The 13,694-nt window shown below is 35.4% G+C and overlaps 1 protein-coding gene across 2 annotated transcripts in view; it reads right to left on the reverse strand.

Moving 5' to 3' along the window:
* Positions 1-13,694, reverse strand: part of LOC138311057 (alpha-catulin-like) — a 57,453-nt gene that overhangs the window by 26,903 nt on the left and 16,856 nt on the right. The window contains exons 8-12 of one of the 2 annotated variants that reach the window (XM_069252487.1): positions 11,146-11,223; positions 10,297-10,455; positions 8,996-9,088; positions 7,553-7,738; positions 813-833 (exon numbers count right to left, since the gene is read on the reverse strand). In XM_069252487.1, coding sequence (XP_069108588.1) covers positions 813-833; positions 7,553-7,738; positions 8,996-9,088; positions 10,297-10,455; positions 11,146-11,223 — 537 coding nt within the window. The remainder of the gene's footprint in view (positions 1-812; positions 834-7,552; positions 7,739-8,995; positions 9,089-10,296; positions 10,456-11,145; positions 11,224-13,694) is intronic. The other variant, XM_069252488.1, reaches the window with a different exon arrangement.

The raw sequence follows: 13,694 nt of genomic DNA on the forward strand, positions 1-13,694 counted from the left end.
GACAAGTAGCGATTTATAGGATTTACCTGTATTTCCCCTATTGGACCCCGCCCCTCCTACCCCAGTGGGGTCAGAGCCAAAATTTATACAAGTTCTGTTCCCCTTCCCCCAAGGATGTTTGTGGATAAATTTGGTTACAATCCGTGCAGAACTCTAGGACAAGTAGCGATTTATAGGATTTACCACTATTTCCCCTATTGGGCCCCGCCCCTCCTGCCCCGGGGGGGTCAGAGCGGAAATTTATAAAAGTTCTGTTCCCCTTCCCCCAAGGATGTTTGTGGCCAAATTTGATTACATTCCATGCAGAACTCTAGGACAAGTAGCGATTTATAGGATTTACCTCTATTTCCCCTATTGGACCGCGCCCCTCCTGCCCCCGGGGGGTCAGAGCCAAAATTTATACAAGTTCTGTTCCCCTTCACCCAAGGATGTTTATGGCCAAATTTGGTCACAATCCATGCGGAACTCTATGACTAGTAGCGATTTGAATTAAATGTTGACGGACGGACGGACGGACGACGGACGCCGCGCCATGACATAAGCTCACCGGCCCTTTGGGCCAGGTGAGCTAAAAACCCAGAACATTTGATAATAGGAATCATTGTACTTGACACATGAAAAAGAACATTTGATAATCAGAATTGTACTTAACAAAAGAAACAAAACATTTGATAATCAGTATCGTACTTGACACAAAAAACAAAACATTTGATAATCAGAATTGTACTTGACACAAGAAAAAAACCCATTTGATAATCAGGATTGTACTTGACACAAGAAAAAGAACATTTGATAATCATGATGGTACTTACTACTGGTGAAGATGGTGTCACCTAAAGTCCAGGCAGCATTAACAGGAATAAACAAGTTAGACAACTAAAAAAAATATTTCACTGAATTAATTCCATCACCCCTTAATTTTAACAATGAGGTATTCTAAAAAAAGAGACAGAAGGGTTCAAATATAAGGGGGAGATTGGCTTAAGTTTATATGGTCAACTGAATGTAGTAGTATCACAAATTGTTATTATCAATTGATTCTATTTCACATCATAATGCAGTCAGGGGGTACGTGGATAGTGAGCTGGTTTGAAATTAAGAATTAAACGGACACTTTTAACAAACTACAATTTGACATTTATTGGTAATATAATCAAAAAGACTTCTGCATGCAAACCTCAAGGTAAGAAGACATAATGGTAAGTGTGTAAACATATAATAAGGTTGATTATTTTATTTCATCCCTTTGGAAAGCACAGAAGTCTTGTAACCATGGAAACAAATGACAAGCTTTAGTGTAACTATGGAAACATAACAAGCTTTTAATTACTGCAATCATGGATACACCTGAATGAGAAAATATGAATGAACACAATAGACTTCATCACAATCATGAAGATACATAACTTGTAATGTTTGTAACTAAGAAAAAAAATATGCTAGCTACATTGTAACCATGAAGACAATATGACAGGTATGATTGTAACCATGAAATATATCAGGGTTAATTGTAACCATGGAAACACATGTCAAGGTTAATGGTAACCATGGAAACACATATCATAGTTGATTGTAACCACGATAACACATGTCACGGTTGATGAAAACACATATCAAGTTTAATAATAACCATGGAAACACATATCATAGTTGATTGTAACCATGGAAACACATGTCAGGGTTAATTGTAACCATGGAAACATATGTCGAGGTTAATTGTAACCATGGAAATACATGTCAAGGTTAAAGGTAACCATGGAAACACATATCATAGTTGATTGTTACCATGAGAACACATGTCAAGGTTAATGGTATCCATGGAGACACATGTCAGGGTTGATTGTAACATTGGAAACACATGTCAAGGTTAATTGTAACCATGGAGACACATGTCAAGGTTGATTGTAACCATGGAAACACATGTCAAGGTTGATTGTAACCATGCATGCACCATGGAAACAATGTGACAGCTACATTGCAGCTCACCTGCTATTTGGTAATCATGCATGGTTCATACTTAACAAATTGAGTGCATAAGAATTCATATCATCCCTAAGCACATTAGAGGCCCCTTTGCCTCTTGCTTATTAAAAAGAAGTCATTTAAAGATTTTAGCCTATTTGACCCCTGTGACTTTGAATGAAGGTTAAGGTCATTCTTTTGAACAAACTTGGTAGCCCTTGATCCCAGCATGCCGCATGCCCAATATCAGGTCCCTGTGCCTTTTGCTTTTTAAGAAGAAGCCTTTTTGAATATTTTAGCCTATTTGACCCCTGTGACCTTGAATCAAGGTCGTTCATTTGAACAAAATAGGTAGCCCTTCATCCCAGCATGCCTTTCGGTTATTAAGAAGAAATTGTTTAAATTTTTTAGCCTATTTGACCCCCATGACCTGGAATAACTTTATTCATTTGAACAAACTTTGTAGCCCTTCATACCATCATGTTACAGGCCCAATATCAGGTCTCTAGGCCTCTTGTTTATTAAAAAAAAAGTCGTTTAAATATTTTAGCCAGTTTGACCCCTGTGACCTTGAATGACAGTCAAGGTCATTCATTTGAGCATGCTTGGTAGTCCTTCATCCCAGCATGTAACAGGCCCAATTTCAGGTCTCTAGGCCTCTTGGTTATTTAGAAGAAGTCTGTTTAAATTTTCACCTATTTGACCCCTGTGACCTTGAATGAAGGTCAAGGTCATTCATTTGAACAAACTTGGTAGCCTTTCATCCCAGCATGTTATAAGTCAAATTTCAGGACTCTAGGTCTCCAAGTTTTGGAGGAGAAGTTGTTTAAAGGATTTGTGCAGTCAAAAATGATAATTTCAGTTTATACTGGAAATGGCTTTAATAGACCATGTAGAAATCTCTCCGTGCCGCGCGCGACCAGAATAACCTGTAAACCGACGATATCGAGGTCAAATTTTCTGACCACCCGATTATGCATATTTTCTAGCTCTAAACCATGTGACGTCACAATAGTCCGTGGCTTATAGCTGTACTACAACTGATGTGCTATCACTTACATCAACGGTCACAGGAAAAGCCGATCAAAGATTTTTTAATGATTACTTTTGAGTGAAGTTATTCGTACAATAACTTTGGCTCGAATTTTTATAACTAAATAAGTGAAATTTGATGGTTCAAACACTCTAATTTATGCTCTAATAGCAAGTATCTTCGTGTAATTATGAAAGAAAATCCACACAGAAATAAAAGTTTCAGATTTTTTTGTCGAGGAGTTCAGCAACGAATATGCTTTATTTAGATAATATTTTCCTGTAGTCTGTATCTTTGATTTATAGTGAATTGCAAAGTTTGTGACAGTAAAATGAAATTTTACGTAACAATTTAAGAAATCCTCGATTAAAGCATCAAGGATATGATGCTTGACATACGCACACACCGATGATTGATCATTACAAACATTGTATTGTGTGTTGCTAACCGAATAAATCAAGATACATTTATTTCAATACCGTAAAACGTTTCAACATGTGTTAGAAAGTATTTACTTTTGATATTATAAAAGATCAAATAATAGAGATATTAAGCAAAACAAACTATTTTGTCAGACCGTGCAGTCGCTTTCAATTTTTAATCGATATACGAGTAGAATCACCGATATTATAGATATATAATTAGCCATGCCTTTGGTTTGATGGTTATGTAATTCCTTGACCACGATGTTGTTTACCTGTACACAACGCCATTCATCGAACTCACCTGTGATTATCTGGCCGCGGGCAATTTGCTATTCGGTGGACTATATCGGGTATTTGCTATTGTCTTACTGTCAATCAGGTTAGGACATCCGTTAATTGGATTGTGATTTGAATTATGGAAACCCCGTACATCTATGCTCTAGGTTTTTTATTGTCATCTCCATTTTTAAAATGAAGATGTAAAAGCAAATGGAAATAAAATATACCTGATCATACCTAGGAGTATATATTACATACACACATATATATATGTCGTACACAGGTAAAACAATAATGGAAGTTGACTTATTCTGAAACAAAAATGGTTCTAAGAACTATTTCAACTAAAGATTTAACCTTAAAAATCATTCCAGTCTAGAACTGTATTTACGGAATCGTGGCATATAGCAATTTTTAAGGTATTAGTAAAAATTCTAAGCATGTATTTTCACCGTTTCGAATTTAAATGTACATGTATAGTCATACAAGAAAGGTTACAACATTATCACACTAAATATGCTTATTTAAACATCACTTAGTATATTTTTAAAAAGGTACAAGATATTATATCTATTTATAATGCCTGTATACAAGTAATTTCAATTCGCATTTGAACACTTTATGTGGTTACTTTTTGGATTATACGATAAATGTTCAAATATTACTATTAAATCTCGGTATGATACAAAACGGTCGACAATGAATATACTATATTAAGGATATAGTTTAATTTTGAAATAATGAATTTAAATCTACACTTAAACTGTGATTCAGGAACATATATCAGAAATACCATTGATATATTTCTGCTTTTTAGTAAGCGTTAATGGATAAAGTTTCAAAGGCAACAATATAGATATACATATTATTTTCGGTATAAGTTCGGTACTGTTACTCCAATATCACATAACTAATAACCGTCCACATTTTATTTTTACTCAAAAACTGTGCTGTGTTTGCATCGTTATAGAAGAAGTTTGAAATAAAAACACAGATTCTAGATATATTCATGCTAAATTTTGTCTCAGTCCAAACTGATCCAAACATCATTTTGATATCGCTACCAAACTGGACTGATTATCTAAGATATATGCTTGTCTGAATTTTTTAAGTGGTGTAAATGGAATGTTTTGAAACTGTAAATATCTACATCATAAAGCTAGAATAACCATTTACTCGAAAAACTCAAATTGTAGATCTAACGTATACGTATATATGCTGTATACATGTATAGTACTAGGCTTACCTTGTGTAGCCGCGGACTACTCTGACATCACAAGACCACGTGACCACCTAGCTCATTATCTCTGAACCGTAGTCGACACTACCCGTAAATCACGACCAAAACCAACCGATAGCGCTAAAAGATAGGTGATTCGTTGGGTGGGACTTAATTTTTCATTCATCCAAAGCAATATCCTGACGTATTACAAAAAAAAAAATTTTGGCTGCACAAATCCTTTAAATGGAAAAGTTGACGCCGGACGGCCGGACGCCAGACGCCGGACGCTGCACCACAGCATAAGCTCAACTGCCCTTCGGGCAGGTGAGCTAATTAAAAAATTGTAATTATTTAATCAGTTTAAGAATTACAACAACAATTTGAAAACATGAAAGGTGTTATTTTTACCGTGGAAACACAAGCCAGGCTTTGAGGTCCTTTAAGGACAAACTTCCATCTATACAAAGAGTATACATAAGTAGAATTTAGGAAGATTGGACACTGCCATGTTGAACTTCATTTAAGAATGATAGCAATTATGAATATTTTGAGAAATACTGATGTTTAACTCATTTGAATCTACTGCTACTGACTTTTGTGTTTTTGAAAGATAAAAGAGTTAAATATGTAACATTTGAATTTCCCCTTGGGATTCTTTGCCAACTCAACCCTGTTTACTTTAATTATGTCAGCTACATACTCTTAAATGATAAACATCTATTCTTTTTTGTCAGAAAAAAATATAAAGCAATGCTTCAGATTTTATCAAAATAGTTCTTTAATAAGTAAATGTTAAACTTAGTAAAAATTCTGATGACATATACTGTAAATAGTGCCCTTCCCTATATAAGCGCTTTTCTGGATAAGAAGTTGAAGTTATTGAATGTTCTCATCTCATTGACCAAATAATGTTTTTCAACTTTGTGGTGCTTATAACATTGAATCCCTTTATTACATGAAATTATGTTAATTCATGTAACATATATTACCTTATGTTATTAAGACAGATTAGTGATACTTTTTAGATACATATTTTACAATCAGAGGAAATCCTTGAAAAGAAGAAGAATCACAATCTTCATTTGTTAATTTTAAGTCATCTTCATCTCACTCCCCTAGTCAGACAATATAACTTCCCTCCCATACATAGCTTAAAATAGCCCAGAGTACAGCTCCCTCATCTAAAACGTACCTCAAAACACACACTCTCCTTATGAAAGCCCACTGTAGGAATCCCCATTAATGATCATAGAACAAATATAATCCCCCTCCAAACATGCACAGTACAATTCCCCTCCATCCACAGTACAAAATACCCTTGCCCTGAAAGAGCACAGTATAAATCATCCCCCACACCCCGAAAGCCACAGTACAAATTCTCTCCCCTGAAGGCCACAGTACAAATTCTCTCCCCTGAAGGCCACAGTACAAATTCTCTCCCCTGAAGGCCACAGTACAAATTCTCTCTCCTGAAGGCAACAGTACAAATTCTCTCCAATGAAGGTCACGATACAAATTCTCTTCCCTGAAGGCAACAGTACAAATTCTCTCCCCTGAAGGCAACAGTACAAATTCTCTCCCCCGAAAGCCACAGAACAAATTCTCTCCCCTGAAGGCAACAGTACAAATTCTCTCCCCTGAAGGCCACAGTACAAATTCTCTCCCCTGAAGGCCACAGTACAAATTCTCCCCTGAAGGTCACAGTACAAATTCTCCCCTGAAGGCCACAGTACAAATTCTCTCCCCTGAAGGCCACAGTACAAATTCTCCCCTGAAGGCCACAGTACAAATTCTCTCCCCTGAAGGCCACAGTACAAATTCTCTCCCCTGAAGGCAACAGTACAAATTCTCTCCAATGAAGGTCACAGTACCAATTCTCTTCCCTGAAGGCAACAGTACAAATTCTCTCCCCTGAAGGCAACAGTACAAATTCTCTCACCCGAAAGCCACAGTACAAATTCTCTCCCCTGAAGGCAACAGTACAAATTCTCTCACCCGAAAGCCACAGTACAAATTCTCTCCCCTGAAGGCCACAGTACAAATTCTCTCCCCTGAAGGCCACAGTACAAATTCTCTTCCCTGAAGGCCACAGTACAAATTCTCCCCTGAAGGCCACAGTACAAATTCTCCCCTGAAGGCCACAGTACAAATTCTCCCCTGAAGGCCACAGTACAAATTCTCCCCTGAAGGCCACAGTACAAATTCTCCCCTGAAGGCCACAGTACAAATTCTCTCCCCTGAAGGCCACAGTACAAATTCTCCCCTGAAGGCCACAGTACAAATTCTCCCCTGAAGGCCACAGTACAAATTCTCTCCCCTGAAGGCCACAGTACAAATTCTCCCCTGAAGGCCACAGTACAAATTCTCCCCTGAAGGCCACAGTACAAATTCTCCCCTGAAGGTCACAGTACAAATTCTCCCCTGAAGGCCACAGTACAAATTCTCCCCTGAAGGCCACAGTACAAATTCTCCCCTGAAGGCCACAGTACAAATTCCCTCCCCTAGAAAGCCACAGAACAAATCCCCCCACAACATATATGAACTTTAATTAAATTGGTTTTCATTAATAAAAAGGTTTGAGATTCAAAACAGTTATGGACACCAAATGAGGACAACAGAAATTATACTAACCCCTGGTCTAGGGAGGGAAAGATAGACTGGCTTGTCCATGCGACCTTGACATACATCATTAACCTCTTTCACCAAAACTGACAAGTCGTTAATCTGTGACTCCCATGCGTCGGAAAATGTGTCCAGGTTTTCTCTGGCGATCTTACTGTTTGGATACTGACTGAGGGTTTTGGCTGCCATCATTGTCTGCAAAGGATGAGAAAAACCTTATATTTCATTGAGTGAAAATGAATTGTAATCTTAAGATTTCTTTATTAATAAATCAATATTTCGTAATTGCATATTACAGAGTTATTTGTCCTTGTGGGTAGGTATTGATTGTGACGTCATCTAGTTGCGAGCAAAACGTCATAATTTTTAGAAAAAAACATGCGAGTCTCACTTGCAAAATAATTACATCACAATGGATCCCTACCAACAAGGGAGGTTACTCTGTAATATGCAAGGAGGGAATAAAAGATATGACACTTACAACATTAGCGTCAAAAACTATGAATTAATAGAAATGACAAAAACGTTCGGGTAAAATTCTTTTTTAAAACACTTTTTTGTTTTTGTACTGTATGGTATCAGGTAAAATTCTTTTTTTAAAAACCTTTTTGTTCTTGTACTCTATTGTATTTTGTTTGTGCCTCTGAGTTACATTGAAGCAATGACAAAATTTCACATTATTGAAATAATATGGTATAATAAATAAAACCTGTCTAAACGACCACCTCTGTATAAAGACCATCTACTTGGTACGACCGCTTTTCTAGGCTCCCGAACAACCAATTTGAACACATTTTAACCGGGTGAACTAACCTGGCTATAAAGACCATTTTTATTCTGTCCTTTGGGCGGTCTTTATAGACAGGTTTCATTTTAATGCATTTATATATTATATTGTTTATACAAATCTGCAGATTCTGCTTCAACTAGGGAATATTCAGACAAAATAAAAACTGTAACAGAGTTATGCATCCTCAGTAACTATCTTATTAAAACTGTAACAAAGTTAAATGAAAGATGTCATGCTATGATAATCTATTAAAAGTAGCTGTTAATCAGGGCTCGAATTTCAGACTGTTTTACTTGCTTTTTGCAAGTAGATATACCAGAATAACAAGTGGAAAAAATATGCACTGGCTTATTTTAGCAAGTAGTTTTTTTCATAGAAAACTGTAAAAATGACATATTGATTGTGAAATATTGTTCTAATGGAAAATATGAAGACACAGTTCTTACAATAATGTTGTTGATATACATAATGTACACATACACCTCATATCATCATGCAAAAATAAATGATTTTATATTTTAAAACAAAACTGTGATTTGAATTCCGATATTTAATTGCAAGTTAAATTTTGTTTAGCAAGTACAAATTTAGGGCACTTGCTATTTTTAGCAAGTGACAAAAAATTCAAAATTCGAGCCCTGTTAATTAATGTAAATATTTACCAGTGGCCCGATAGTTCTGATGATGGAATCGTTATGATCGGCAGCGATAACGAGAGGTTCTGTGGTGGCGATATGTCGAAACAGCTTACAAACCTGGAATAGATGTTATAAAGAATAATCATCGAACAAAGTCATTTGAATCCATTTCATGAGATTTCTGAATTGATATGTTTTGTTCAGTAATTTCTCTTTTCATCGTAAACTATACATTCTCATTATTGAATAAATAATAGTTATGATGTCAAATAAATAAGAAGTTCAAAGAAACATGATTAAAGATGCTCCATCGCCGACAGAGCATAAACGAAATTGTTTGAACAATTACTTATGCTTAATCATGTATCAATATGTCTAATCGACACAAAAGTACAAATAAAATAATTGATTTTGCTCTTTTTGCATGCGCAATCAGTACTTCATTCTATATAGGACATAGTGCCATGAAATTTTTTGGGATGCAATTCATTATTCTTAATATTCTAATCTTAAAATAGGAAGCTCAAACTTTTCAATGGTGGTAATGGTGTAATGTACGTATCTTATGTGACTGAATAAAAATTTTGATTCATCTGCTCCTATTTTTGATAGCGAAAAAATACCATTTATCAATGGTGTAGTATCTTTAAGTTACATAATATTTATTAAACTGGTTACTCAAAGCAATTCATTTTGGTCTGGAGACCATAAAATAGCTGGTTATTTACGGGGGTAAAAAAAATTTGCAATTTTAATTAAAACTTGATGTTAAAATATCTGTGATTTGACTTTCGGGATATATTCTGTTATATTTAAACATTGTAGTGACAACAAAATTGTTGTGCGTTTTTATAAATTCACTTGATCATTGTAAATTCGCAAAAGTTTATCTCTGCAAATTAATATTCGCGACCACAATTTTTGAACAATTAAATTCAAAAGTATCCCCATGAAATTTCAAATCTTGTTCATTTTAATTCAAAGATGTTTTCATTCAATTTCAAATCGTGAAAATTTCATTTCAACAAAATTACTTTGAAACAGAAGTTTAGTAACTTCAAAGAGAAGTTAGTTGGTAGTATTAGATGACTGTAAACCAAATTTCTTTTGTGTGCAATTAACTTTTACCAAAATCGTGATCCAAATAAATTTGTGAAAGTTTATAACCTTGAACTAATCTCTACATCAATGATACTGATAAGAATTTCCAGTCATTTTTTTAAATCCATGAATGTTAATCTTCGTTTTGAAATGGAAATCACAAAATTAAGTAGCCACGAAAGAAAGTTGGTTAAGAGTATTGGTTTAGCTGGGACGTTTCTTACCTCCTCCAATTGTTCCATATGTTCCTCAAACTTGACCGTGAGCTCCTCGACCCTCTCAGCCTCTCCAGCAATCCCTGCCCCCTTCAGACATTTCAACAATTCATGATCCTCGTTTGTCTTGAACAGCTCCGAAGCCTGCTCCATCGCTGTATCCTGGAGCTACAAAAGAAGCCAAACAATTTACATCAATTTTACTAATGCGTATGGGAATAATTCATTTATCACGTGATATATACTTGATAAAGTTTGTGTGGGCTATGGTTTCTATTGGTGAGGGAATGAGGTCCAATGAGAATATCCCGCGCTAACAACATATCAACGGCAAGATTTCAAATAGTTACGCTAGCATGTCATAGGAAAATAAATTGTCTTTCTACAAACAAGGACTGGATTGAATCTTCAATGACATTAATCAAGAACCTTTTCTAAATCTTGAAGAAATCTGTATCCTTTTTCATTTTTAATTCTTCAAAACTTTGTTTTAAAGAGTCTCTTAATTGAAAACCAAAATTAATCTAATTTGCTTGAACTAACAACAATTGTTTCTTTTTGAAAATTTGAATGGTTAGGTATGATATTATTCTTCTACCTAGCTAATAAAGTCAAAACAATCCCCATCAATATCAAATATATGCACACACAATATAATAATAAACTTTCATCTATCTTAAATTAAATTTATTGATTATAAAGATTCTAATATCAACATTTCTTCCTAATTAACTTTTTGTAGGAAGGAAACTTTAATTTAATGAGGTTTTCACAACATTTTAATGATATTTTAATGGTTTTGTTATAAAATTAATGTGAACAACTGGTTCTGTATTAATGATTTACTAATGTACTTACAAGCTTGTTCAGACACTTGGATACTGACATCGTCTTCAAGATCGCTGTCTCCATGTCAAGGCTCACATTCAGGTCCCTCTGAAAAAAGAAAAGATCAACTTCAAATCAAAACAAAGAAATTTGTTTTTATCATCTTTTTTCATTTCATTTCATTTTCATTAACTTTTTAAGAATGACTTATGTGGCTACCTGGTTCAGGGAAGTGTTGATAAGAACCTGTATTACAGCTTTCATAAAATTCAAAATATCAAAAATAATTTCTATTAAAATTTTTACACATTGTCAACCAAAAATTTCAATTTATATAAATAATCCTTTTTAATTACTATATAACTTTAATCATTTGTGGGTATTTTTGTGGCTTTGAGCTTTAAGATAATTTTATAGATAGTATAACCAAATGATGTATTGTGGGTATTTCTTCATGGCTTGGAGCTTTAAGATAATTTCATAGATAGTATTTCTCAATGATGTATTGTGGGTATTTCTTTGTGGCTTTAAGCTTTAAGATAACTTCATAGATAGTATTACTCAATGATGTATTGTGGGTATTTCTTTGTGGCTTTGAGCTTTAAGATAACTTCATAGATAGTATTACTCAATGATGTATTGTGGGTATTTCTTTGTGGCTTGGAGCTTTAAGATCATTTCATAGATAGTTTTACTCAATGATGAATTGTAGATATTTTTTTTGGCTTGGAGCTTTAAGATAATTTCATAGATAGTATTACTCAATGATGTAATGTGGGTATTTCTTTGTAGCTTGAAACTTTAAGATAATTTCATAGATAGTATTTCTCAATGATGTATTGTGGGTATTTCTTTGTGGCTTGGAGCTTTAAGATAATTTCATGGATTAGTAATACTCAATGATGTAATAAGCGTCATTTGTTGTTTTTACATCCATGTTGTCATAGCAACCACAAAAGCAATCAACATTTCTTCACAACGAAAATTTCAATTAATACTTACAATAGGAGCAATAGATGCACAGTAAAATGTGGTTAAAATGAACTGCTGGGAACCAACTTTGTTGTAAGTATAGTTTGTTATACATTTATTATAGACATCTTGATGGGGAATGAAAATCACTACGTTATAACCGTGAGTTTGTTGTAAATATGATCGTAATACATGATGAGTACCTGTACTTTACACCAACAAGGACATAGTCATTCAGATCCCCCGCCAATGGAGATATCAAAGCTGAAGTAAGTTTGATTGTGGAGACTTATGTATATGAAACAAGAGATCCCAGAGGGATCTTGGCGCCCACCTAAGAACGATCTTTGTCTGACAAAGGAAAGAGGGATCTTTTCTCTGCTTTTAAAGTTTTTACTACATATTACTACACATGAAATTTCAGAAAGATCCTTTGACTGCTTTCTGAGATATATAACGGTAACAAACTTCAATTATCAAAATCCTTGATGGCTACCTGTCGGCCATCTTGATCACCGATCGGTCCTAAAATGCAATATGCTCAACTAGACCCCTAGAAAAACCTGCACATACAATTTGAGACAGATCCCTTCAGTACATTCTTAGACATAGCGGAAAAAAACTTCAATTGTCAAAATCCAAGATGGCGCTCTGTCGGCCATCTTGTTCACTGATCGGTACCAAAATGCAATATGCATAACCAGGGACCTAGGGGAACCTGCACATGAAATTTGAGACAGATCCCTTCAGTGCTTTCTAAGAAATAGTGGTAACAAGCTTCAATTATCAAAATCCAAGATGGCGTCCTGTCGGCCATCTTGTTCACCGATGGGTCTGAAAATGCAATATGCACAACTAGACCCCTAGGGGAACCTGCACATGCAATTTGATACAGATTCCTTTAGTACTTTCTGAGAAATAGTGGTAACAAGCTTTAACCATCAAAATCCAAGATGGCGGCCTGTCGGCCATCTTGTTAATCAATCAGTCCCAAAATGCAATATGCACAACTAGACCCCTAGGGGAATCTGCACATGCAATTTGAGACAGATCCCTTCAGTACTTTCTGAGAAATAGCTGTAACAAAGTTCAATTGTCAAAATCCAAGATGGCAGCCCGTCAGCCATCTTGTTCATCGATCGGTCCCAAAATGCAATATGCACAACTAGGCCCCTAGGGGAACCTGCACATGCAATTTGAGACAGATCCCTTCAGTACTTTCTGAGAAATAGCGGTAACAAACTTCAATTGTCAAAATCCAAGATGGCTGCCTGTCGGCCATCTTGTTAACCGATTGGTCCCAAAATGCAATATGCACAACTAGGCCCCTAGGGGAACTTACATGTGAAATTTGAGAAAGATCCCTTCAGTGCATTCTGAGAAATAGCGGTAACAAACTTTAACTATCAAAATCCAAGATGGCTGCCTGGCGGCCATTTTGTTGACCGATTGGTCCCAAAATACAATATGCACAACAAGGGCCCTAGGGAAACCTACATATGAAATTTGAGAAACATCCCTTCAGTACTTTCTGAAAAATAGCGGTAACAAGAATTGTTAACGGACGGACGGACGGACGACGGACCACGGACAAAAAGCGGTTTGAA

The sequence above is a fragment of the Argopecten irradians genome, chromosome 16, assembly GCF_041381155.1.
Source record: "Argopecten irradians isolate NY chromosome 16, Ai_NY, whole genome shotgun sequence".
NCBI lineage: Eukaryota > Metazoa > Mollusca > Bivalvia > Pectinida > Pectinidae > Argopecten > Argopecten irradians.